Here is a 27849-nt window from a genome sequence, read left to right as displayed (position 1 = left end):
AAGGTGTTCACACTGAAAAGTTGCTGTTTCAAAAATAAAGAGGCTGTCTTAGAAAAGCATTTTTGTCTCTGTTACTAAATGTCTCTCTCTTGGTGTGATCGTTTTCCAAAATGTGAACATTTGATAATGTGACCAAATCAAAGCCAACACAGCACATATTGGTACTTGCACCCAGCTCTCTACAGTGAAGTACTGGCTTCGTCAGTCTGTACGGAAGTATGGAATACTTTAAACACAAAAACAAATTTCTATCCCCATATTTATCACTCCTAACTAATGGGAAAATTGGAAGCCAAGGTTATTCATGAATGGAGGCACAAAAGAAAGGAACCTAAAGAGAGAATGATTGACGAAAAGGAAAACAATACTCCATTCCCTCTCTGATACTTACACTTCAACATGTTAAGTTAGTCCACTTTAGCACACAATCAAAAACAAACACCAGATATGGAAAAGAGTTCAACCTCTCAGGACCAGCCCCGGCCCCTGCAGGTAAGAGCGGTGGGGCCGTGGGGCCTGGGGGGTTGGGGGGGGGTGTATTTCGACTGACGATGATGAGGGAAAATTAAATAAATGATTAGTTTTCCCTTGTCCGTCGAAATACTCTACCCCCCCCCCTGCTCTTACCTACACGGGCCGCGGCTGCTCAAGACGTCAGCTTTTAACAAAGACAGATTTTTTTTTATACTTGAAGTTACACCAATGGCCGTTGCCTTCAACTTGTTGACTAAAGCAATGCATGAACTAAGCCCAGTGTGCACAAGTTGCTGCAATCCATTCAGTGCCTGGGAGGTCAATACGCATAATCTGTGTAAAGTCGCAGGGGAAGCGGTCTGAACCCTATCGTAGAAGCATCCACTTCTGCACTCAACAAATTATCTTCATTTGCATCTTTTGGATAAAATGAAAGGGCACTAATATGCAGGCCTTTTGTACCAGGTTTTATGAGCTGAAGGGAGTGGTAAACTCTCCGTTCCTCTGATACCTGGTTCAGGCCTGGAATACCATGAGTAGCAATTCCAAAAGAGCTATCAAGTTCTTCTCTACACCAAGCGACTCCAAGCTGACCCAAAGATTCAATCAGTCTACCATATCAAAAGCAGACAACAGTTCTATAAATGCCAAATATATTGGTGCCTTTCTGCAGAGAGCATATTTAGAGGTTACCAGGTAAAGATTCAGACACTGATCTTGTGTAACTAGGCCCTTTCTCGCTCCTACTTGTACCTCATACAATAAGCAGCCTATTACTGCCCATGCATGAAGTACATCTCTTATGACCCTGCCCAAAAGCTGAACCGAATAATCAATGAATGATATTGGGCTAAAGCAGAAAGGATTATCCTCTCACACTTTTTTAATAAGGGGATAATTATTGAAAAACTTTACTTTTCTAAACCAGATTTAAATGATTCTTCTGAAAAAGCTAGTGAGCTACAAGAAACTTTAAAAGCCCTGCCTTGAAGGGAAGCCCACAATTCCATATGAATTTAGAACTACAGATAAGGACCCCACCTTGTCCAGAGCTTTTGTTAGAAGAACTAGCCCAGTTTTAACTACCTTTGCCGGAACGAGTGTGGTTCTCGAGATATCCATATGTGATGCATGTCAATCTTAGTTAAACCCATCTTACTTGGAAAAATGCACAAGTCACCAGTTTGCTGAAATTACCACTTCCAAATTAGGGTTTAGATGATTGGTGCCCCCTACCATAAATAATATGCCAGAATCCCTCCATCTTTATCCAGAATCCCTCCATCTTTAGCATGACATCCTCCTGCTGCTCTACCCAGCCTAGTCTACTATGTTTCAGTTTCACTTCTTAACAGCTGCCCGCTACGCATCTCCTTTCAAGAACCAAGTTTGGGGACCTTGAAAAAGTTTTTAAAGCTTTCCACAATTCACACTTTGCTACAGGCCTCAGTAAACATTCTATTTTTGATAAGGGTAGAGTGCAGAGAAGCATTATTGTCAGCCTGTCATGAATACATGTATTAATAGTCTCAAGCCATTTAACAAAGTCAAAGTCAAAAAGCTTTATTTCGATAAAAATTCATTATCATAAAAGCAGAACAGCATAAAAAATTACAATTTAAGTTTTACTTTTAAAAAGAAGAATTCTGTATCTCTGGTCCAAGCAAAAAGTTTCTAGAATTAGTTGCTCAGTATTGCATAGCCAGTTAATTTTAAAATAATGAAAAGTTAAAACATTGCTAGAGTATTTTTTTCTAAAAATAATTAAACAGATTGTTTTAGCTTTTTGGCTCGGATAGCCCAAGCCCAAGATAAAAATTTGGCTAGGGCACACACATAGGGTACATAACTGTCCGAAACAAGAATCCTAATTGCCACATCATGGCTCCTAGTTCCCAGCTGACGGCATAGGTTTTTCAACCACACCCTTCTTGGATTAGCATATTCCTTGCAGACAAACAGAAAATGCGCTAATGACTCTGGGTTGACTAGGCACGATGGACATAAATCAGATTTACCTAAACAGGATTTCCATCTTTTAGTAAAAGTGTTTAGTGGCAAAGTACCCGTTCTAAATCTAAAATACAAAGTCCGGGCAAAGGGTTTCCCAATTATGTACAGATAGGGTTCGCGCCTGGGGTAGTCTTTAAACATCAGGAAGTCCTCTGTTAGCTTGCCAAGAGACATGCTGGAATGTCTTTGGGAGCAAATCCAATCCCGATAGAGCTTTTTGAGTATTTGCTTTGGTGGTGAGGTTCTACTTAACCAAGACTCAAGTAGGCCCAATTTAATCAGTAAGATTTTCATGTCTTTTAACCATTTGATTCTGCCCCAGTGCGGTGATGCCATGATTTCTTTAAGACCTTTTGCATATCCGCTGAGTTCTTCTACCCGCCAAATACGGGCCCATAGTAGTAGTGGACGGAATTTCGCAATTTCTCCAATCTGGGTACAGCCAAGGTCCATAAACAAAGGAAGTAGTGGGGTGCTTTGTGGAAGGGACATTATTTGTCTGCAAAAGTTGTTCTCAGACCTTTGCAGCGCTTCGGTAGATGAAAAGCCCCAAAGTTCCGCTCCATAAAGGGCAGAGCTGACACCTTTGGCTGCATAGATCTCAAGAACTGTTCCTATTGGTCGTGTTGAGCTAGAACGTTGCTCCCTCAAAAGGGCACCTGTGATCCTTTTATGGCTCAGCAGCATTTTGTCTAGATGAGGCGTCCAATCCATTTTGTCTGAAAGGCGTATCCCAAGGTAGTCAAAAACTTTTACCCTTTCCAAATGCTCAGTGTTTAGGGTAGGGGAACGCACATGATGTTTTGGAGAATTGAGGACCAGGTATTTTGTTTTATTGGTGTTTATTACTAGGCCTCGGTCAGTACAAAATGATTGGAAATTATCCAGGAGTTTCTGGAGTCCCATTGGGGTTTTGGAGATTAAAAGCGTATCATCCGCGAAGAGGAGGGTCGGTATGCGTTCACCAGCCAGGGATGGTTCGTCAGATGGAAATTTGAGAAGATGCTCGACCACCCCATTGATATATAAAGAGAAGAGGGTGGGAGCCAGAACACATCCCTGGCGGACCCCTCTCTCTACCGGAATACAGCCCGTTTTCTCCCCTCCAGGGCCCCATCTAACTTGGGCGAAGCTATCCTGGTGTAACCTGACCAATAGGGATAATAAGTACTGTGGCAGCCCCATGTCACCCAGAACCTTCCATAGCATGTCCCTAGGGACATGGTCAAAGGCAGTCTTTAAATCGATAAATGCAAGATAAAGACTGCCCTTGCCTATCACTACTACCTTCCAATAGACCATCATAAGCCTAAATGCTTGCTCAATCGTTCCAGTGCCTACTCTAAAGCCGGCCTGGAAGTCGGTAAGAATTTTATTTTCTTCTACCCAGTTGAGAATTCTGAGTAAGAGAACTTTACCGACAACTTTTTGGCTGATATCTAGCAAGCTGATCGGCCTATAGTTGGATGGGTCTTCCCTTGAGCCTTTCTTATGAATGGGGACCACCTCCGCCCCCTTCCAGGATGAGGGAATGGGGGCACCCCTAGAGATGGCAACAAGGAGGGAGTGAATCAGTTTGCCCCATTTAGCACTATCGGATTTTAGCAAATCCCCCGGAATGCCATCTGGTCCAGCAGCCTTTTGTGGAATAATAGAGCTTATTGCATATTCCACTTCCTTTAGTGTAAAATCAGAGTCACTGAGGTAAAGCGTATAGTTAATATAAGGAGAGGGTAGAACAAGCCCTCCCCCATTGGGTCCGTTATAGCAGGAGTAGAGTTTCAAAAAGTGAGCCTCCCACGCATGACCCGGAATATTACAAGTTAAGAGATCACTATCAGGTCTGTTACGTGCCCTTATAGTGTCCCAAAAGCTTTTGGAATCTTTTTTCATGCTTGCTTCCTTAAGGGTTAGCCAGTAGGCATCTTCCCCTTCCCTTTTAGCTAGCCGCAGGGCCTTTTTGTATTCGTTTCTGGCCATTTGAATTGACAGAAGGGACTTCCCTTTAACTGCCTCAATTAAGCATGATTTGGCCTTTCTACATAGTGCTGAGTACCAATCATGCCTGCCTTTAGGTTTAGATAAGGATTTGGGTTTCCCTGCAGACCCTTGTGCCCAGAAAAGGTCCCCTATGGTTTTTATGGCTGCTTCAAAGATAGTGGTAACCTTATCTGCTGCCTTAGTTAGATCAATAGAGCCAATGACTTCTTGCGTGCCTTTGACCACTTCATCTATAGTGGATAATTTATCAATATTACACATAATCTTGCTCCACTTAAGGCGCCTGCCACAAGAGGAGACAATAATCTCCTGTGGGCAACTCAATGGGGCTGGCAACACTTCAGTGGACCAAGAATCTTTTAATAATAAAGAAAGTGAGTTGTGGTCGCTCTCTATGGTAGGGATAACAACCATATCGATAACTAAATTCCAGAGTCCCATGTCCAGCAGGATATAATCGATCCTTGTGGAGTGACCAACTCTGTTAAAAGTAGGAGCACCCAGCAGATCAGATCGTGTACGGCCATTTACTGCTCTTAATCCGAACTCTAAAGTTAGTGCATTTAGATGAATTGCACTACGAGTCCAGCGCTTAATGGGTGGGATAGAAAGGGTGGGAATACCCCACCTACTATCCTCTTCTCCTAGATCAGGTATTCCTTCTATGGGAAGTGGCTCGTATGTGCAATTGAAGTCCCCTGCTATTATAGTATGTCCAAGTCCACTCTGCTCCCCTAGTTGGGCCTCAAGCTCCATTAATGTTGGTGAAATACGCCCATTTTTAGTTCCTCTGACATAAACATTGTACAAGACAGCAGTTATTCCCCCACGTGAACCCAATAGGGAAATACCAAGGATATCTGGGGTTCCTGCCTTCTTAATAGTTATCCGGCAGTTAAGCAAAATGCTTACCCAGATAATAAGCCCACCTGATGGTCGCCCCTTCCCTGCCTTGGGTTTTACTGCTGGTGTAAAAAAAGTGACAAACCTAACGCGATGCAGTGGTTCAGTGGCCCATGTCTCTTGAAATATACAGATTTTGTGGGCGTCAACCAAGGCATTCCACTCAGGGAGACCTAGTTTCCTAGAAATCCCTGCAAGATTCCAGCTAAGGATTTTTAGCTCACCATGTGTTGAAACACCTTCTAAAATGACAGTTGTTTGAGAATTAGGTGGATCTACACTGTCCCTAACTGGTATAGAAGGTAACACCTCTAAGCATGTAAAAAGAGATGCAGCTGGAAGTACATCCTCCATGATGTTTTTAATGGGAGAAGAGTAAGTGGCTAGACCACCCATAGGGGTAAGTCAATCTACCTCGTCTAATACACAATACCTATTAGGGTGGGCGAACTGTGGATATGAGGGGTCAAGGGAAGAAGACGGGTCCTGCCATGGCTGTTGCCACTGATGGTTGGCAGGTTGTGGAGGCTGAAGGAATTGGTGCCACTGCTGAGCAGGTTGATAAAAAGATGGTAAAGAGTGGAAAGGTTGTTGCCACTGGAAGCCAGCATGATGCGGGAATAAAGATGGAAAATTTGGTGGCTGCTGCCAGTGTTTAGTGGCATGTTGCGGGGGATATACAGGTCCTCTATTATTTGGAGTAGTAGACCAATGAAGATTAGATCTTGGTTGGTTAGAGAGGAAATGAGACAGGGGGAGTGGTTTAATTTGAGTGGTAGGACCACTGTTAGGTGTATTACAAATGAAACTCGCTGCCCCTATATCCCTAAAATTAACTGTAATGACATCCCCTGGTATTGTTTTCTTGCTCCTACCCACCCAGTCCCCTCTACGCACAGTAAGAATTTCCCCACTCACATTATTGGGTAAGGGTCTGTGTAATTGGAGCCACTGAACGCATTTGTTTCTTAGCTCTACAAATGTTTCTTTGACTCCCTCCTTCAGTGGGGGAACAGCAGTCAACACAACCACAAAAGGAGAGACTTCTGGTGGCAGGCTAATTGATTTGTAGCGTGCCTGTTTAGGCTTAGGGGCTTCAGAGTTGTTTGTAGAGTGAGAAACTGAAGGGTTCGTAGGTTTCCTTATGGAATCCTTCACTTGGGAAATGGTAGATTTATTACCAGCAGCTGGTTGCTGCAGGGTCGAGGCAGCACTCACCGCCTTTGGGGTGGATGGAAGTGAGGATTGAACGGAATTATTCCCTGAATGGGACATGTGTAGTACAGGTGGGTCCTTGGTGGATGGGGGTATTTTTGCCTTATTGGGTGCAATATTGGGGAGCTTGGCAGAGGGTTGAGGGTTAGGGAGTGGTTCTCTAGACCCTTGTAGCTGGGCAGGCCCAGGCTCATTTATTTTATTAGGCCATTTCGTGTTAATGAGCGACGTAAGTCTATCAAGTTTGGAGATCAGAGGTTTTATTTTTGCTGCTATTGTGGCCTCAAGGTCCTGCTTAAGGTCTGTAACCATATTTTCGACCCAGCAGGGGATGCCAGACGCCAGGTGTGGAATAGGTGATACCAAGTTATGGTTCCTGGCTTTGGCTTTAGGCTTTTCCTTGGGCTTAGTCTTGGACACTGCATTAGTTGATGTAGTAATAACCCTACCCCCAGAGTCACCAGGCACGGAGGGTGGTGACCTATCAGTTAGCCCATCCAGGCCTGGCTCCGTCACTTCAGGTGTCTGACAGGCTTCTAGGTCTGGGGTCGCCTCCAGATCCACGAAGGACGGATCCGTGTCTGATCGAGTAACCGACAAATCGACAGCACTTGGTACTGTAGCTGTGCCAATGGTAGACAAAGGTAGGGGCAGGGAGCAGTTGTTCAGGGCTTGTTGAAAAGGTGAGTTAGCATTTGCAAGGGAGCCCAGGGAGGAGCGCTTCGCATTCATGAGGTCCAAAGATACTCTTTTCTCCAGCAATACAATACTCTTATCAATTGTCTCATTTACCCGTGAGATAAAGAGATCAATAGGGCCAGTCACTTGAGCTACCTCCGAAGCTTTTTTGGTACAACTTCTAGTTTTGTGACGCATGGTTGATATCTGAGAGGCCTCAGAAGGGTAAGTGATAGGTGATTGAGTAACAGTTCAGCCTACCTTGGTGACGGTTTCAGGGCGAAGATACAGGGGTTCAGAGCCTGGGCCGTCCTCTGCCGTCCTTGAACGGCCTTAAACGGCCCGCTCTTTGCCCGGTCTTAGCCCCGGTCTTAGCCCCGCGCGCGTCCCGCGTCCGCGTTCAAATGACTACTTATCAGAGAAATGAGTAGGTGAAGGGGGCGGGAAGAGGACCAGCTGCGGCCAATCAGCGCCGCTGGGCACGCTGGTCCTCGCAGTCCCGCCTCGGTGCTGGATGACCTGCTGTGGTGTCCCTGGTGCAACGCTGGTGCTCCAATGCACGTCCCGAGGCCAGGGCAGGATCCCCAGAAGAAGTCTCTCGCCCTCGAGCGGCACCCGCGGAGCGGGGGCCGCGAGGCGTGCTGGCGAAGTGGCCGGATAAGGCGCCGGCAAACAAGCAGGTAACGGAAGCAGCACTTCCACAAGGTCGGGTCAGGAATCCCAGGCAGCACCCAGGCAGCACTCACACCGCGCTGTTTTTACGGTGGAGGGGGCGGGAAGAGGACCAGCTGCGGCCAATCAGCGCCGCTGGGCACGCTGGTCCTCGCAGTCCCGCCTCGGTGCTGGATGACCTGCTGTGGTGTCCCTGGTGCAACGCTGGTGCTCCAATGCACGTCCCGAGGCCAGGGCAGGATCCCCAGAAGAAGTCTCTCGCCCTCGAGCGGCTCCCGCGGAGCGTGGGCCGCGAGGCGTGGTGGCGAAGTGGCCGGATAAGGCGCCGGCAAACAAGCAGGTAACGGAAGCAGCACTTCCACAAGGTCGGGTCAGGAATCCCAGGCAGCACCCAGGCAGCACTCACACCGCGCTGTTTTTACGGTGGAGGGGGCGGGAAGAGGACCAGCTGCGGCCAATCAGCGCCGCTGGGCACGCTGGTCCTCGCAGTCCCGCCTCGGTGCTGGATGACCTGCTGTGGTGTCCCTGGTGCAACGCTGGTGCTCCAATGCACGTCCCGAGGCCAGGGCAGGATCCCCAGAAGAAGTCTCTCGCCCTCGAGCGGCTCCCGCGAAGCGGGGGCCGCGAGGCATGGTGGCGAAGTGGCCGGATAAGGCGCCGGCAAACAAGCAGGTAACGGAAGCAGCACTTCCACAAGGTCGGGTCAGGAATCCCAGGCAGCACCCCATTTAACAACAAGCCATTTAACAACCTCACCAGAGGCATCCATATCTAGGCATGCTATGTATATGCTTCTAAGGCCCACCATATTCAAATCAGCTGCCACTAAATTAGCCCAAGAAATGTAACCAGCATCTTTTGACACGTTTCTACCCTATGGGCTTACAACCACCCTGGAGGATATAGCATTATTGCATTGTGGTGCAGAGAATTAAAGGGTTATGATCAGTTTCTGATGAATTTGAAAACCATAGACTAGACCCGGGCTCTCTGGGAGACTAAGAAATGGTCAATTACTGTGGGCTTCCCTTTACATATAAATGCGGGGTGAGCTGACCTTTCCAACTCAAAAGTCAAACAATTACATGCTGAGAATTTGTGAATCTATTAACATTAAATTCTTCTGTATTATGCTTTGCTGTATCTAAATTTCTCAGGACAGTCATCATGATCAGAGGTAACCTGGACTAAACTTGCACTGCAGACTAGTGACCGACAGTATTTTTAATTGTTAGCATATATGTGACCTTGAATGGAACTCATGAAAATTGGTGTGGTCAAGGTGGTGGTCCCCGCAGTAATTATTGAGTGTTTGCATGATGTCTTTTGGGTTTTAAATTAGATTTTTTTATGCTGTATTGTACGTTATGACCTATGGTCAAAATAAAGTAATTGAATAGCAGACTGTATATGCATTTTAAACTATTTGGTGCCACAAGTAACTAAAATACTGCTGCTATTTAAAGTCCCTACTTTATCATGGATTGACTCTAAATGCTTAGATGTTCATTAAAAATCAGAAAGCTATGTGGAAGTAAAGTCAGTCTAAAAATACACTGTAAAAAAATTGAATGCGCAAAATATCTTTTATCCATCTCATGAACATGCTTTGCAGAAATGCCACCGCTCCTATTTGAGCAATCCATGGTTCCCTCCATTTTTAGGTCTCGGCCTAGCGTACACTGCGCAGCAGTGTCGCGCAGCCGAGATTTTATGTTTACAGTATAGGGGGCTTGAACCCACCCCTCTTCTCCATTGGCTGGCTTCCTAAATGGAGGCCAGCCATTGGAGGAGAGGGGCGTCACTCCGTTCAAGCCCCGTCTTTTTGGGATGGAGGGGTGTGTTTTTGCTGTTTTTTCTCTCCCTGACGTCATTGGGAGAGAGCACGCCCCTCATCACGCTGCCTGCACGCTCAAGTCAGCTCTCTGATTGGTGTTTCCTATTAACCAATCAGAGGGCCGACTGGCGCGTGCAGGCAGCGGGAGACATGAAATCCCTGATTCTCTCAGCGACATGAAAGGATATTCCACTTCAGACCGATTGTCTTCCAAGCGATGCGCGAACTCCATCATGTCCTCCGCCTTGTGCTCCTCGAAGACGCGGAGCTAGATGTCCAGCGCATCGTTCTTAACCAGCTTCATTTGCTGCGGCACAAAGTCACACATTATTGCCAGTCTCTCTCATACCCCTAATTCCTGGCATAGTTGCTTGATCTCCCGTCGCCCCAACCAATACTTGCAGAAATGTAGGGGTGAGTTTCTAAAAGCCAACCGTGTTCACCATTTGCATGCATGTTCAGTACATCCTGCAAGGACAGTTTGGTTCTAATCTGCTGCCACCGTGGGTGTAATTTATCTGCTGTCCTAGGCCAATTGAAGCAATTAGGGGAGCTATTTCCATATGGCGGACATTCCGCCCGCATCTTCCCCCGGGAGGCACCTTGAAGGCGCTGCGCATCGCCATTCCCAACAGGTATCGCTCTAAGGCCAGATAGCGCGGGGCCGGCGAGTCATTAAGCGCTGCTGATTGAAATATCTCCATCTGTATACTGATGGATCGGCCGCCATGGCAACCGCTAAATATTGCATTCACGAGGAACAAAACGGAGTTAGGCTAATTCACCTCTCGCCATTCTGCGAGCTCCGCGACGAGCCGGCGCGGACCCTGGCAGCCAGAGTTGCTCTAATTGTGTTAGCGGCAGGCTCTTGATACCTGACGGCTTGCGGGCAGTACGGCATGAGGAGATCCGGACAGACACCCTCTCCATTCCTGAAGGTACGATGTGAGAACACGAGGGGCGCTGAACTGAGATCATTATGAACGCCCACTGCAGTGATAACATTATTATGGCTGGCGTTCACTACAATAATGCATTTTTATTTGTCCTAGCTGAAGTTCAGGTGTCACTTTGTTAACTGAGTTGTGTGCGTTTAATGCACAGCAAGATTCTCAAACGTGAGTGGCTTATTCCGGCCTTGGCTCAATAGTCTCTGATTTGGGGCAAATTATTTAACCTCACTGTGGCTGTAGAAAAATATGTCTGGTTCTCATGCAAAGCACTCTAAAGCGCTTGAACTGAGTGCGCGCCATAAGAACTGCAAGAATAAAATAATTTATGCCATTTAGGTCTATTCCTTTGCATTCTCCTAAGAGTGGGGAGGTCTCCAGCTGAGGGTCTGTGTTACAGTCCTTGATGCCAGTGGATAGTATCGAGATATATACGACTTTCTACCGTTTGAAAGATCTCGCAAATGAAAAATCTGCCAAATGGGTGGAATATTCAAAATTGTACTGGTACTAGTGTGTGTCAATATAAATGGGCGTCCCCAAACTATTTGCGGAGTACACAGGGGGTTGGGAATACAAACAATGCAAGTGGTCGACGAGTGTATACCTCCATTGACTTTCACAATTTTAGTTAACCGGCACACATTTTCAGGTGCTATTTTATTATTATAAACTATGTAATGACAAATGAGTTTATTGGAGAAAAAACGCACCCATTTAGTAAATTGGCTCCTAGGTGTGATTTATAGCAAAGTATTGTTTCAAAAAAGCTCACCATACGCCCCAGCACATGGAGCCACGCCCAAACAATGAGAGTAATCAACTGAAGGTAGATGCACCAAGGCTCCAGATTCACTTACTGCCGTACAGATAAACGGAAAATATCCCATTGGGAATATGGGGCTTGCTACACTCTACTGTCCTGGCTGCCCATTCTACAGGGCGGTTACAACCATGGGCGGCAGGACGTTGAGCATGTGCAGACCCCTAGACCCATATGGTGAAGAGAACTGAATGCTGCCCGCATACAGATTGGCAGTCATTGAGCGTTCATATATTATTTTGAAAGGGTAAACTGTAGCTTATTTAACGTCGAGAGCAAATAAGCATTTTTGTTTCTAAAAGATTCATTTTCAGTTGGGCAACGCTCTGCTAAAGAGAGACTCTTATCAGGTTACTATCTACTGGCTTTGCGATATGGCTCTAATAGTGCGTTTTAGGGTTTTCACTGCAACCCCACTGACGAGAGGAAAAAAATTGCAATCGAAGAATGCGAATGGAATATAACTTACATTCTGTTCTCTTCTAATATCAGCCTTCCACTGGTGTCTAATACTAAGGAATAAGTCCTAAATAAAGTCATTTTTGCAATGGAGTATGCATTTACTTGTCTATGAAATGAATTACTACTCTAAAGAGCAGCTTGCGGTTGCTCATTGTTGTGCTTGCTCTCCTGCCCCCTCGTTGTTGTGCTTGCTCTCCTGCCCCCTTGTTCTTGTGCTTGCTCTCCGGCCCCCTCGTTCTTGTGCTTGCTCTCCGGCCCCCTCGGGGTTGTGCTTGCTCTCCGGCCCCCTCATGGTTGTGCTTGCTCTCCGGCCCCCTCGTTTTTGTGCTTGCTCTCCGGCCCCCTCGTTGTTGTGCTTGCTTTGCTGGCCTCTGTTCCCTCGCTGTGAGCGTTTTTTATGGCCTCTGTTCCCTGTGTGTGGCTCTGTGTGTGTGGCTCTGTGTGTGTGGCTGTGTGTGTGTGGCTGTGTGTGTGTGTGTGTGTGTGTGGGTGGGTGGCTCTGTGTGTGTGTACGTGGCTTTGTGTGGGTAGCTCTGTGTGGGTGGCTCTGTATGTCTGTGTGGGTGGCTCTATGTCTGTGTGGGTGGCTCTATGTGTGTGTGGGTGGCTGTGTGTGTGTGTGGGTGGCTCTGTATGTGTGTGTGGGTAGCTCTGTATGTGTGTGTGGGTGGCTCTGTATGTGTGTGGGTGGCTTTGTGTGTGTGGCTCTGTGTGGGTGCAAATGCAATAGGTCTCGCATTTGCGAGCGATTAAGCTATTGGCATTGTAAATGACAATGCCATTCATTTATGTTTTAAAAACAAAAACATAAATAAAAAAATTTGTCATGAGCAATGCCAATAGCTCTAACTTTAACAATGCCGAGACCATTGCATTGTAAATGTTGTTTATCATCAAAACAGAAGGTTGGCGCTCTAGTTCTTTATGAGAAATCTGGCCCCTACCCTATGTGATCAGGTGCATCTAGGCTAAATAAGCTGTCTCAGTGTTGTAACTAACTACATCGTAACTCCTCCTGCTTGCAACTCCGAACTGTTGGATTCTTCACTTCTTGTGGTACTGCTTTCCAGGGCAAGGTTAGCACTTAACAAAGAGCTAAGATAAAATAAGCAGGAGCTAATAAGCCCAAAGGAGACCTCGGGCTATGTTTCTCGCTATCAATACAGATCACCAAGTATTCATGAAGCCAGCAATCCAGGACCCTCAAAATGTATTGTACCTAGTCATGAAGAACACTTGTAGCTTGAAGCTAGCAATCCAGTATTCAAAACGTTTTCATTTAAGTAGATTGCTAGCTACAGCAATCCATATATCAGGTGCACTTCAACATTTCATGGTCCACCTCAAAAACCTACTCTTACTTAAAATGTGACCTTCCCACACGCTTCCTACAATTTTCCCTTTTCTAAAAAATACCCAAGAGAATGTTACCACACACTGTGGCCTCAAAAACAACCACTCACATTTTTGTCCTCTAACTGACTGTGCCACTGATGTATGGCAGTTACCGTTTATTCCCTGCAGGACTTTGCCGGACGCCAATCGGATGACAATGATGGAGTAATGAGTGATGATGCCTCTGCGCTCAGGCAGAGGGAGCTCTCCCAATGTGACAAGCGCGCTGGATGATGACAGTGCATGGACAGTCACTGGTGGTCCTCTGGAGGGAACTGAGTGGACAAATGGAGACAAGCATTCAAACTATATGCAACTGTTCACGCAGAACCCAACCACCGCTGGCACACCAGGATGAGTCAATCTCTGAACACTGAGCCACCCACAATATGTCCCACAACCCTCACAACAGACAGAGGATTCCATTGCATGCACAGTACCACCAGTGAGAGGCCAACAACTAGTTACCCACCATAGGCAGGACAAGCCACTGCCTTTCCAAATGCACTCCCAATACAGTAATACAACAACCCACGCCCACAGAAAATTCATCCTCTGACTGAATGTAGAGAGTTGATGTATAAATACACAAGGAGGGCAACCACTCCTCACACAATGCAAAACCACAGCCCATACAATGTACTACCACTGCTCACACAGAGCGCAGACATAAATACAAAGGAGTCCTAACCACTGCCCAGAAATAACCAATTGCTCAACAATTACCCACAATCCAGACAAAACAAGCCATTGCGCTTGTGACTCAGACACTGAAAACCACTACCCTTCCGGCGACAGTGCCCACACTGAGGACAGTTTTCTTCTCACACAAGACACTAAAAATCCCTGCCTGCATCGTGCAAAACTGAAGCACCCAGAGCTCAGCCACTTCCTAGAGTTCAAGATGAACCACTACCAGAGTCCACCCAACCACTGTACAAACCAACTGCCTAACCATTTTCCAGACATTACAGGCAAGGTCCAACTTTCCACACACACACTAGACATTGTCCATCTTCTAGCCATACAACCTAATCTATCCACACAGTGGACAATCACTGCTAAGGCAGCATAAGAAACTGTCTGCGCACCAGACACCATTCAATCACTTCACACACAGTGCAAGTGACTCCACAAGCCCAAGCACCTGCAGATACTTTATTCAGCCATCATACCAGCGTCTCACCTCCTTCCTGGATGTAGCAAATGCTGGACTTGGGTTCACCATAGCCATTCAGGTAAAGACCATAAAGTGAAACTTTATATGGCATCTCTGGCTGGAAGGAGTCATCTGCAGAGAGGAGAGGAAAACAAAGGAGTACCTAGGCTTTGCCAGAAGGGGAAGCATAAGTGCCAAACTCAGTTGGGTCAGCACCAACCATGAAAAGCACACTTACAGAAGAAATACCATGTGTGTGGTAAAACTATCAGCTGGAGGCACCCTGGTGCAGACGGGAAAGGACAAGCAGAATCTGAGCGTAAGGTTACTGTCAGAGCTGTGCCAAAAGCATAGTACTGAAAAAGCAGAGGGTGCAGTTGGTCCAGAATGAGGTGCACTGAATGAACTATGTGTGCGGATTCTATGTTGGAATCTCAAGCTCAACATCAAGTGTCACTTATCACTAGCAAGCAATAATGAGTACATTTACCTTGATTTGTTGTTTAATTAGGAGGCCACTTTTCTTTCGCCCTTAACATGTAGTGGTTTCTATTTTCAGTATGAGCATCCTTGCCCTTTTTTCATGCTTTTCTTTCGCCCTTCGATAGGAATAATCCACCTCATTAACCCCATTGTTTACCTGTTTCATTACCCACCCCACCCATATACCCTCCCAGTCTTTTCCCCATGTTTTCCTCTCATGGTTTGCCCTCATGTCTTCATTCGCCATTACTCGCTCCCATCTCTCTTTGTAAAGCATGGCTCTGCACACCACTTCTATTTCCCCCGCTTCCTGTATTTATCTTCTTTCTTACCATGTCAGTGGCACCTGACCCCTTTAATACCAGTGGGTTGTTTGCCACTTCACCCCTCCAAACACAGACATAGTGGATGGTTTCAATAATTATCATTTGGTACATACTTTTTCGAACTCTTCTTTGTCTTATTTCTGATCATGGTACATGAGGAGTCTTTCTTCCAAGTCTTCTATTTAGTGTTATTTCTGTTTTCCTCCATTGCTGTAGCAATACATTGATTTGTAATTTGGAGGATTTAGTCTGGCAGTCTTTCTGTTACCAATCAGGGATTTTAATTTTCTTCTGTTTCATATGAGCAAGATCAAAAAACTCCCTTTTGTCACATATAAATGTGAGGTTTAAATTGTGGAAAAGACACTCAAGACTGTCATTTCCTCAAGCTTATAAACTTGTTTGTGGAGCTCAAAATGAACGTACTCAACATTGGAATCTATTACCATGTATGGGTCGCAGGGTGGAGTAGCAGAGGGTTCTGTAGCATATATGGCAACTAAAGAACAACTCCCCTGGTTATCCTTTTTACTTTATAAGTAACATACTTGCCAACATACCTGCTTTTGGCTTGAAACCTCTGTGTATCCCCTATTTAGTCAAATATTAGAATTAATTTTAACATTAGTCCACTTAAAACTTCATCTAATCCAAACCAGGTAACTGGAAAATACATTTTCTTCATTTCTGTCACTAATTCTTCCACCCGCGTGTTTCAAATGTTAGTATGTACGCTATAGGTGAGGACTGAGTTGCACACCAGAGTCATGTACGGGTACAGTCAGAACAGAAGAGGATGGAATGTGCAGGCCATGACTAAGAGGTAATGGCAGAAATGAGCCTGGGTGCTGCATGCCAGGATTGAGGGCCTTTGCAGAGCGGTGTGTGGAATCATGCTTCACACAGATTGCAGATTCCTGGATTGCTGGCTTTCACTTGTCCCGCCCTTGATATGCCTCACCTGACAGGAGAACACTGCGAAGCCCAGATGATGCTGCAAACCTTCTCCATTGAATCTTACTGGTGTCACCCTTCACCGCCAGCCTCCATTCCAAGAGATATTCCTGCAGCTTTTTCTGGTGTTTCTCGTTCGGAATCCACGAGATATTTAAAGCTGGGCCACTGGTCTTCTGAATCCACAACTGAGTCGTAGTTGCGAGACCTACAAGGAACACAGAAGACATGGTGATGAGGATGTTGACTCTTGGTCTACCCCACAACTGTCTGGGTTATTAAAGTGAGTTCATTTCAAGGGTTCGTTAGCAGAGTAGGAATTAGTGGAATTTACTATGGTAAGAAATGAAATATATTTAAAGCACAGATTGCTTGCTCTACTTGCACTGTAGAGCCTATGTAAAAATATAGTGTTTGAGTGAAGCCTGGAAGATCTTTTTGTAGAAGGGTTTAGGTGGAGGAATGAGGGTGTATGGCGAAGGTATTATTGAGAAGGCCCTGACGATCCAGATTTGAAGAAGTGTCTAAACATTGCCAGAGCATTGACATTTTGGGAAGACACAGTTATGGAAAAGAGGTTGAAGACATCCAGGGGCAGATGTACGACTGTTTTATGCACTCGCACATGGGAATTCGGCCCGTTCGCCACCACAAAAAAGGTCAGCCCCATGTACAAACCATATTTTGCGAGTCGCTAACCTATTAGTGACTTGCAAAATATGGTTTGTGACTCGCTATTAGGAAGGGGCGTGCCAAGGGCGTCCCTTCCTAATTGCATGTGCAAATGGCATGTACCATTGTTTTGCAATACCATTCGCGGTCGTAAAACACTCGCAGTTTACCACCTTTTTTAAAAGGATGGTAAACCATTCGCAAATAGGTCTCCAGGGGATCCCTTCGCCTTTGTGAATCGGTGCGTAAATATTTTTAAGAGCAGGCTGTGGTCCCAGCGACCACTGCCTGCCCTTAAAAAGTGAAACTGAAAAGTAAAATTATTTTTTTGTAAACAAGGTGCATGTAAAAACAAGCATTGGCATTGCCAATAGGTCTCGCTTTTGGGCCCTTATAAGTAGTTATGCAGCATAATTTCCTTGTTGCAACAACATAAAATGTCGCATGCATAAACACTTAGATGGTCCCAAAAGCGAGCCCTATTGGCTATTTGCAATGCAATAAGTCTTGCATTTAGGCAACTTTAAGCTGTTGGCATAGTAAATGACAATGCCTTTTCAATTTATTGTAAAAGTAAACATTTTTGAAAGTTATTGTCATTTACAATGCCATTATGTTCAATTTAAGTAAATGGGAGACCTATAGCATTGCAAATGATTGTTATTTATGATGTGTAGCCTGGCGTTGCGTGTGTGAGTGGCGTTGCGTGTGTGAGTGGCGTTGCGTGTGTGAGTGGCGTTGCGTGTGTGAGTGGCGTTGCGTGTGTGAGTGGCGTTGCGTGTGTGAGTGGCGTTGCGTGTGTGAGTGGCGTTGCGTGGATGATAGTGGGCTTGCGTGGGTGTGAGTGGCGTTGCGTGTCTGTAAGTGTTGCTGTGTGGGTGAAAGTGGCACAGAGCCTTTGATATGGCCTGGCGCAGGAGAAATGCTGCTGCTGCTAATTAAATACAAGAGCGGCCGGGAAGCGGCCGGGAAACACAAGTACGGCCGGCCACATAATTAGGGGAGGAGAAGCCGCACAGCACACGCTGGGAGAAGCCCTTTGATGTGCTGTGCGGCCGCGATGCGCGCTCTGTGCTGGGGGAGGGCCATTAGCCTGAACTCGCGGCAAGATCAAACGAAGGGTGGGAGGGACATTGAGGAACAGATGGCCATGAATGTGTATGGGCCAAAAGCGCGTGCCTGTGGCCACGTGCACTCGAAGAAAACGCCACGAAAAAATGCGGTGGTTTGACAATCAGTTCGAGCACTTGAATTCTCGCCATTTCCCATTCCTTCGGAATGGTAAAGGACGAGACCTAAAAACTGCTGTATTGAAAAAGCAGTCACAGACATGGTGGTCTGTTGACCCCAGCAGGCCACCAGCCCTGTGAGTGCTAGCCATTCCCAATGGGGTCGCTAATTGCGCTTGCCTCATGAATATTGATGAGGCATGCAATTTGCGACCCCTTTGGGAATCGCAAACAGTGTCTGAGAAACTGTTGACCATTGCATTTTGCGAATCGCAAATTGCGAGTCGCAAAGCAACGCAATTTACGAATCGCAAAATGCATGCTTTGTACATCTGGCCCCCCGTGCCTTAAATCTTGCTTCTCCTACAAACTTGGAAGCCAGGAGACCATCCGTAATGCAACTCTAACAAGATAGAACTCAAATTTACCTCCATTACATACCTTAGACAAACAACCAGATTGGGTATATGACCCTAGACAGAATCACTCACCTGCGAAATGTTACTCTGCTTCCACATCCTGGCTGACAGTGAGGCAACACGTGCTTGGGCGATACAAAACTTGTAAATAATTTTTTTTAAATGTATATGTTATGTGCTAGGTAGGCCATCTTTTTCAAATTACTTAATGATGATTTGGTGGGGATGGTGGTTAGGGTGGCGGCAGCTGCGGAGGAGGTATGGTGCCAACTGAGGCTCCTTTTAAATGATACAGCTTACCAGAAACTAGCTTTCAAGTATTGGTAGGAGTACTTGCAAACTACTATACTGGACGGGGCAATGTTCCACTTGTCATTCAACGAAAGTCCATGCTCTACCACTAAAATTGGTCTGTTACGGTGCAGCTTGAGTTGCACATCTATCGCCAATGTTCCAGCTCAAAGTGAACATCACCTAAAACGCAGGCTGCATCACCTACTACATCTGAAGTCTAAACATGATACCTATCTAAAAAACTTATCACAGGGGGAAGTCGTACAACTCGAAGACAAATTCATGAAAGAAAAACACACAAAAGAAACGGTCTCCTCCTCAGCTCCTAGGCTTTAATTTACTTCTAGCATCCCCCCTCCACCACGCCTTTCACCATGCCCTTGCCTCTACCCTACAAGCTCTTAGTAGGGAACTGAATGTTTCAAATTTGAAACAGCATCTCCTTGTGTGAGCCAAATCAGTGGTGGCACCATGCCCTCCATTTAGTGTAATTGGAAGCCAGAGTCCTGCTCCAACGGATATCACCAACTGTAACGGCAGTGGACTAATTAAAGAGGATAGGTTTTTCAAAAATAAAATAGGCTGCTCCATGCTTTTAATACTTACATTCCTGCTGCTTTTCTCTACTCAAAAAAGTTTTTATGAATGATCTCTATTTTGATCAAACAAAGAACTGTTACTACTACTCAAAAACTTTTCCCATCTGCCTTACTTTTATTTTTCTCTAAGCGTTTGTCCTACTTGGCCTGACTCCTAAACAGGAAGTAGCCCATAATAAGGCAGGAAGCATAGTTGGAGACTGATTACAGCAGATAGGGTGCAAAGGAAAATACATTTTCTTGTTTAAATAAAGTAAAACAAAGAGTGCTGGGAGGGGAATGCCCCTTGCAGTGGTGTAATGGTGTGTACCCTTGCTCTGAGTGTACGAATGCTTGCAAAACTGGTATACTTACTTTTATTTTGGCGCCATCATCACATTAATCTAGGATGACCAGAGACCCAGGTCTGTCCCTGACTATGTACAGTCCAAGACCTGTTCTTTGACGTGGAGGGATGAACCAAGCATGCCCTCACAGAAAGCACTGGACTACTGTTCCTGTCTTGTTATGTTATGTTATGTTACGTCTATTTATTGTGCGCGCAGCGACTCCAGCCAAGGAGCGTCCCGGCGCAGAGACAAGGTAGCTCGTAACACAACGGGATATAAAAAAGAGGCCAGTAAGCAACTAAAACAGGAACAGGGACAGAAAACAACTAAAACAGGAAGGTTTTTATCGCCTTCCGGAAGGTCAGAAGGTCCTCCAGCAAACGGATTTCAACAGGCAAGGAGTTCCATGCTGACGCAGCCATTACCCTAAACGAGCGGCCTCCCATGCGGCTAAGCCTGAATCTGGGAACCACCGCAAGGGCCAGACCTTGGGAGCGGAGGCAACGGGCAGGAACATAAAAAGACAAACAATTCGACAGGATTTCCGGGCCTGTACCTCTCAAGATTTTGAAGGCGAGGCACAGGACTTTAAAAAGAATACGCTTCCTAACCGGAAGCCAGTGTAGGGAGCGAAGGACACCTGTCACTGAACAAAATCTTGGTAGGCCGACAATCGCCCTCGCCGCAGCATTCTGAACCCGTTGTAACCGGGTTAGTTCAGCCTGATTGGCCCCAGCCAGGAGAGAGCTGGCATAATCCAGGCGAGAGATGATAGTGGCCTGGATCACCAGCTGCCTGGTCGGGGCGTCAAAGAACTTGAGAACAGGTCTCAAGCCCCTCAAAAGACCGAAGCAACAGGCCGCAGTTCTTTTCGTATGGCCTATAAAGGAGAGGCCCGAGTCCAGCCAAATCCCCAGATTTTTCACTTCCGATACAGGGATCGGAGTGGGGCCCAACTCTGAAGGCCACCAGTGATCACCCCACAATTCCACTCCCTTCCCGACGACCAACACCTCTGTTTTAGTGGCGTTTAGCTGAAGGCAGTTGCCTGTCAGCCAACTAGCCACCGCCTTCAGTCCGGACTGAAACCTGGGGGCCTCTTGGGTGTAAACAAAGCAGTGGTGGCAGCATACCGTTGTTAGTGAATATCTAAAGTAGCAAGACTTTTTACCTGTATCAGAAACAACAAGTCGCCCTCTTGTGTAGAATTCAGCTGTTATGTGAAACCTGGTACCCTCGTGCTGACATCTTGTGTGCAAGTTGAGTGAGTGTGTGTGTACACTGAGCCTGTGACAAGGGTGGTAGAAGAACTCTGTATGTGTGCCTGAGTCTGAGTACTGAAGGCTGTGGGATTCATTGAGGATGTCCATGGTTGTATCATGACACAAGATGGAGGTGCATGTGTATTGCTGATATTCAGTGAAAGCGTATTGCCAGCAATCCTGTGGCTGGAGGGTGGAGAGCCACACACTGAAGTAAGGCGGATGAAGAGAGTTACCTTTGGAAATTCCAAGAAGACTTTGTTAGCAAGTGGCTGCTGATTAGTTCTTCCTGAGCCCTACCATTTGGTAGATGGTAGAGGTGAAGGGACTGCAGTTTCAATTGTTCAAGCTGAGGATGTTTCTAGGAGGGGTATGCTCTGTTGTCTGTCTCCGATTACTACTTAAGGGAGGCTGATAACAGCCATTGTGTCCATGTTGTAGGTGCTTCTTTCTGGAGCCATCCTCAGTGCTCAACACATTACACTCCAAGGTATAAAAGCTAAAGACTTGACTGGAGATCTATCTCAGTGGCCCTGCATATCTCAAATTCCCCTGGCATTACACAAAATTATCAGACAGATTTAAATTCTATAACATGCATCAGAAGGTGCAGAATTTGGGGAGAGCAATAAGACAACACAGATGAATAAGCCGAGAACATAACAACAGTAGTATCACGTCAATCCTGTCCTTCTAAAAAGGATGTTCAAAAATGTACTGAAATATAGAGGGCAAAGTCCCAAGTTTCCAAATGATTTTAGTCCAGTACTGCCATTGTTCCATTCACATTTGCTGATAATTCTTTCTTGGTTAATTAAAGTTAATTAAAAAATATTCCGCAAGAAAGTACAGTGATTTCAATCTAGGACCCTTAATAAAACAGTCCTGGATCTAAAACCTTCATCTCCATCTAGTGCATTTCTCTTGTTTTACCGGTACCAGTCAGCCGAAATGCGTGTTCACTAGACTGGAACACTATACCGCTTCAACAAGGCTGAAATTGGTAAAATAAGTCATACAGTGCCAATCATTATTGATATATAATTTCAATAATTAGAGTACTCCCAATGAATGCAGAGAAACTGAGGATCAACTGCCACAGTTCCAGCAAGCAACATTTGACCAAATTATTCATATACCATGATGAGTGACTTGCAATTAATATCCTTGGTGCACAATGAGACTGTCTGCAGAAGCCTCAGTGATCCCTGCTGTGAGGAGCATCGCATTACACAAACGTTGCGTCTGGAGAGCAGATTGAGAAGGCTACTTGAAAGATAACCAACCCAAGCAGTTTATGAAGCATAAAATAGTGAATCCACATCCCCTGTTTGGAAACTACATACAGTGGGGTCCAAACCAGCCCTCTTGTTTCCAATTCTAGTTCATCTGAGCAATGAAGGCAGTGTTCATCAGAATACTCGAACAGCTCCTGTTTAACCATGACTGGTGTCTGCCCAACAGCCGATTCACAAAAGAGGTCTTGCATATATAACCACACTTATTTATATAACGGGAGATTATTATTGTGTGGTGCAAGGATCAAAAGAAACACAACTTCATAGTTTCTTGTCTGTGAACACAATGACATCAACAATAAACAAAAAAAGTTTGATCAGCACACACTAGTAGTAATGAACAACTTCACAGAATGAATTTTTTACGAATGTTCCTTTATTCTTATTGTCTTCAAAGGGTAGCCAACGCGTTTCGTCCTTTTATAGGACTTCTTCAGGGCTCGTCCAAATTTTTTCAAGTACGTGCTCCACAGGTAAAATGAAAAACAATAGGCTTTTTCTGAGCGCTTTTGAGGCTTCACAGAACTAGTTGTGTGGATATAAGAAATAACTCAGGTACTATTGTCGTTTTAGAGCAATGTGCTGGGAAAGAGAGTTTTAGTCTGAGCACATATTAGGCTCCAGAATTCCGCTATTTGCGTGTACCATATCCTGTCATCACATTCAGGTTTTGTCAGTCAATGTCGACCTCCACATCTATTCGATCAAATTCAGGGCATATGTCTACCCTTCTACAGCTTATCGCGTCCAAAAAAGGAACATCACAAGAAGCCAATGCTGCTGGAGGAACTGAGGGTCAGCCTGGATGCTGAGAGGGAAGGACTGTGCCTGACCCAGCAGGAGAACAGACTGTCCAGAAGGAGAGGCCTGCGTGTGTTCCCGGTGAGGGGAACCCCAGAGAGAGCGGACTACCCAAGAGAGTGTCCCAGGAGAGATCCTGTGCTGTGAACGGATCACCCAACCTCTCTGTGTAGTTCCTGGAGTAAGCTGTGCCAAGTTTATGCCAGAAGCGTAGCACCTAGCAGCAGGTTCATCTGATGATGCCACTGCGGATGAAGAATGAAGAACTGAGTTACCGCTGAGTGGAGAGTATGCTCTGCTTTAGAGCTGTCCATGTCCAAGAGAACAACATTAGGAGTTTCGACAAGGATGCTATCAACTGAGGGCCTACCCATAGCTGACTTCAATAACTGTTGCTGCTGAGCTAGGTACTGCCAGAAAGAATCGCCCACCCAAGCCCGCTTTCTGGCACTGTTCAGAATAGCCATCACCACGGTCCAGCATCTAAGAATACAAGCTACAAAAGATGGATGCTGCTGTTGCATCTGACACACATCCAGACAGTTGCAAGCATTCTAGCAGGTGAACAGCAGAGCTCAGCCCACCAGGTGACAAGAGACACAAAGGCGCAAGGGCAGATCCACCTCACCAGCTAGAGACTTATTTTGACGATAAAGAAATGATATTGTTTTGAATTTAGCTGTCTACTGAAACCAGTGAGGGCATTTAAGCTAATTGCGTGTGAGTCTAACCCTGCCTAGCCTGATAGAATATTGTGGAAGTTAATAGCTGGAATTTTTTTCACTGGCAGAAAAAGAACAATTAAAGGGAAAGGGTTGAAGCACAACAGAACAGAATGCAGCAATCTTCGCCCTGTATGTTGTATTAATTGAAATGTATAGTACTGAGTTATGCTATCAAATTTAAAGTACTTTATTTTCCTAAGGACAAGCATTAGGCTAGAAATACCTTATTATGCCTGTTTGATAGTGGAATTGTGAACTTTTGCCCCCCACATTACCTCCCTAAGAAGCATGCGATTGCTCACCCTCGCTACCCTGACCGGCAACTGCGGAAAGGGTTGATTCTCGGACTGTCTGCAAAGTCATACAAGGACGGGTCCCAGGACACCAGTGGCAAAAACCATAACCACTTTGGTTGGTGCCCTGCAGTCCCTCTCAGCCTTCTGGCCCCCTCGAACAGGGTCTTATGTAGTGCACCTTTGCTGCTCTAAAGGATTACAGATTGCACTTCTGATGCTCCTCACTGATGCTGCTTCTAGTTTCAGTTTTAAAGCAGTTCATAAAATATAAGACAGCTACAGTAAACGGGATTTCATACCAAACGATCAAAGCATGATGATTTTCATCTGTTAAATCTGGTTGAATTTGAAACTTTAAATCATAATTCTCAAGAAAGTATTTATTTTTTATTTTTTTAATTGGCTATCCTGTACCAATTCCAATCCTCTTCATATAATATTCTGCAATGCTACACACCAAGCAAAGTCCATACTCAACAAATACACAACAATTAAATGAATACTGTTAGAAATGGGGTTTCTGGTTCGCAAAGTATGTACCCTGTCCAGGGCAAGTCAATGCACAACCTAAATTATCCTGTGCCCACCATCTGGTAGCTTGGCACAGAGCAGTCAGACTTAACCTAAGAGGCAATGTGTAAAGTATGTATGCAACACTTAAACAGTAACCCAGTAAAAACACCACAGAAAGACTCCACCACAGTTTAGACAAATAAATGATGACTGTATAAATAAAACAAGACCAAAACAACAAAAATCCAATATGGAGAAGTTGAGATATGATTTTTTACAGAAATTAGGTCTAGCACTTAGAAGCAAATAGCGCTTTAGGGTTACTTGCGGTTGCGCTGGGTTGGGCCAAAGTCAAATGTTTGGGCTGACCGCGATACAGCTCAGGCCAGCTGCTGGACCCACGTAGACCCAGATGAAAGTACCTTATTGTGGTCACAACCGTGAGATGGGGTGGGGGGGGGTCAGTCGAGCGATGTGTCGATCTCGATCCTACAGTGAGGGTGATGCGTCCCTAGACAAGACGTTGGCCCGCGATGCACTGGTTCCAAAGTGCGATGCACCGGTACCTCTGCGCAGTCGAGGCGATGCGTCAATCTCTACAAGCTGAGGTGATGCAAGATTCCGCTATGTCGGAGCTCTCACGGCAATGTGCTGGTTTGGAGAGTGATGCGCCGATTCTACAATGTTCTGCATTCGGTCTATCAATTGTTCTTTTTGCATTTGTCACCCCGAGTGGGACGGCTATGCCCAGACGTGGGTCCCATGTCACTGTAGTCAAGCTATCCTAGCTGATGAGGGCTGAAAGCCAGAAACCGGTCCTAGGATGCTTGTTTCCAGTCCAGCAAGGACCTGGCCTGGCAGTTCGGGCTGGACTGTTCACATTGGGCGCAGGGTCAAGACTGATTTACATATGTCTGGGTCCAAACTGGAATGGCATGGTGAGCAAACAAACGATGGATTATTTTAGGCCCAGATCTCTGTACTGGGGTGAATGTATGACAATGTTCTGCATTCTGTCCATCAATTGTTCTTTTTGCACTTTCTAAAAGTGGCATTTGTAAAATAGTAATGTTAAATGTAACTATACCAGCAAACAGGGTTTATCATTACTATTCCATAAATATGAAACATAATACAGCTACTCCTTTCTCATCACGAATGACAGCTTAAACGTGTATTAAGAAATTCCCATGGTTACTCTATGAGAGGTGATAAATAACTAATTTAACGGTTTGTCACTACTAGGACATGTAAAACCTAAACATAAATGTCCTACCTTTTACTTACACAGCACCCGCTGTTACTTAGGGCCCACCTTAGGGCCTACCTTAGGGGTGACAGGTGTAATAAAGGGAAGGTTTAAGGCTTGGCACACAGTTTTAAATGCTAAGTCGAAATGGCAGTAAGTACAAGTTACTTACCTTTGGTAACGATATATCTGTAAGAAACAGTAGTTAGTGTAATATTCCTTACCTTAGAATATCCCCAGGCATCAGACTGGATCTGCAAAGTTTTCATCAGCAGTACCCCTGCGCGTCACTAGGCGTCGTCTGCGGCTCCACGTCCGTCATCGGCGTCGTGATCGCCGGGATGACGTAGTCGGAATACTTAGACGCCGCCCTCGTGCGCTGACGTCAGTTCTGTGCATAGCTTTCTGCGCCAGGAACGCAGAGCCATGATAGAAACCGACACCGGTGCCATGAAACTAGGTCTCTGAAAGGGATGTCCTTAACCCTAGATATCGGTTCGCAGAACGAGGAGGATGGGTGGGGCGGTAAGAAATCTAACACTAACTTCTGTTTCTTACAGCTATATCGTTACCAAAGGTAAGTAACTTCTGCATCTGAAAGAAACAGGTTAGTGTTAGATTCCTTACCTTAGAATAGATACCCCAGCAATACCAACCCCGGTGGTGGGTCTGCGAACCAAGATCACACCAGAAAGTCCTGGAGAACGGAACGGCCGAAAAAGCCATCTCTCCGGACTTGGCTGTCCAGGCAGTAATGTCTAGCAAACGTGTGCAGCGAGGCCCACGTAGCTGCCTGACAGATGTCCTGCAAGAAGACTCCCCAACTCAGTGCAGTAGTAGCCGCCGTGGCCCGAGTGGAATGGGCGCGCAGCCCAACAGGAGGCTCCTTTTTCGCCAAGGAGTGGCAAGCCTTGATGCACAAGACGACCCACCGAGAGATGGTCCGCTTGTGCACCGCCCGTCCCTTCTTTGCGCCCACGTAACCAACAAAGAGCTGGTCATCCACCCGGAACTGGCATGTGCGGTTCAGATAGAATGAGAGTGCACGTTTTGTGTCCTGACTGTGGAGCATCTCTTCCTCCTTCGAGGGATGCGGAGGCGGATAAAAGGTGGGCAAGGTGATGGACTGCCCGATGTGAAAGGCTGTGACTACCTTGGGCAGGAAAGAAGGACGAGTCCTTAGAACAACCTTGTCCGGATGGACAGAGAGGAAAGGAAGTTTAGAAGATAGAGCCTGGAGCTCACTCACTCTACTGGCAGAGGTGATGGCAACCAGGAATGCAGTCTTAAGAGTCAGAAGAGGAAGAGGACAGTTATGAAGTGGCTCAAAAGCAGCGCACATCAGATATGTTAGAACAAGATTCAAGTCCCACTGAGGCATCATGAAGGGAACAGGAGGAACATGTGCGTGATGCCTTTCAAGAATCTATTAACAACAGGGGACTTGAAAAGAGAAGGCTGATCAGGAAGCCTTAAGAAGGCTGAAATGGCCGAGAGGTAGCCCTTGACAGTGCCCAGAGCAGAGCCCTGCTGGGCAAGAGAAAGAAGGAAGAGAACCTCTCAAAAGGGGGTAGAGAGTGGATCAACAGCCTTTGCTGTGCACCATGCCACAAATTTGTTCCACCTGCAGGCGTATACCGTTTTTGTGGAGGGACGCCTGGCTGCCAGAATCACATTGTAAACTTCAGGAGGCAAGTCAAATGGCCTCAACTGCCGCCGCTCAATCTCCACGAACGTAGGTGGAGACTGGACAGGTTCGGGTGGAGGACCATCCCCTGCTGCTGCAACACAAGGTCCTCCTGAAGAGGCAGACGAATC

General features: G+C 45.9%; 1 protein-coding gene across 2 annotated transcripts in view; it reads right to left on the bottom strand.

The window, feature by feature from the left end:
* IL27RA (interleukin 27 receptor subunit alpha) overlaps window positions 1-27849 on the bottom strand; it is a 262144-nt gene that overhangs the window by 36382 nt on the left and 197913 nt on the right. For both annotated transcript variants that reach the window (XM_078685668.1, XM_078685675.1), the window contains exons 9-11: window positions 16353-16553; window positions 14610-14714; window positions 13537-13698 (exon numbers count right to left, since the gene is read on the bottom strand). In XM_078685668.1, coding sequence (XP_078541794.1) covers window positions 13537-13698; window positions 14610-14714; window positions 16353-16553 — 468 coding nt within the window. The remainder of the gene's footprint in view (window positions 1-13536; window positions 13699-14609; window positions 14715-16352; window positions 16554-27849) is intronic.

The sequence above is a fragment of the Lissotriton helveticus genome, chromosome 1_1 (assembly GCF_964261635.1).
Source record: "Lissotriton helveticus chromosome 1_1, aLisHel1.1, whole genome shotgun sequence".
Lineage (NCBI taxonomy): Eukaryota > Metazoa > Chordata > Amphibia > Caudata > Salamandridae > Lissotriton > Lissotriton helveticus.
This window is presented reverse-complemented; position numbering and strand designations above follow the sequence as displayed.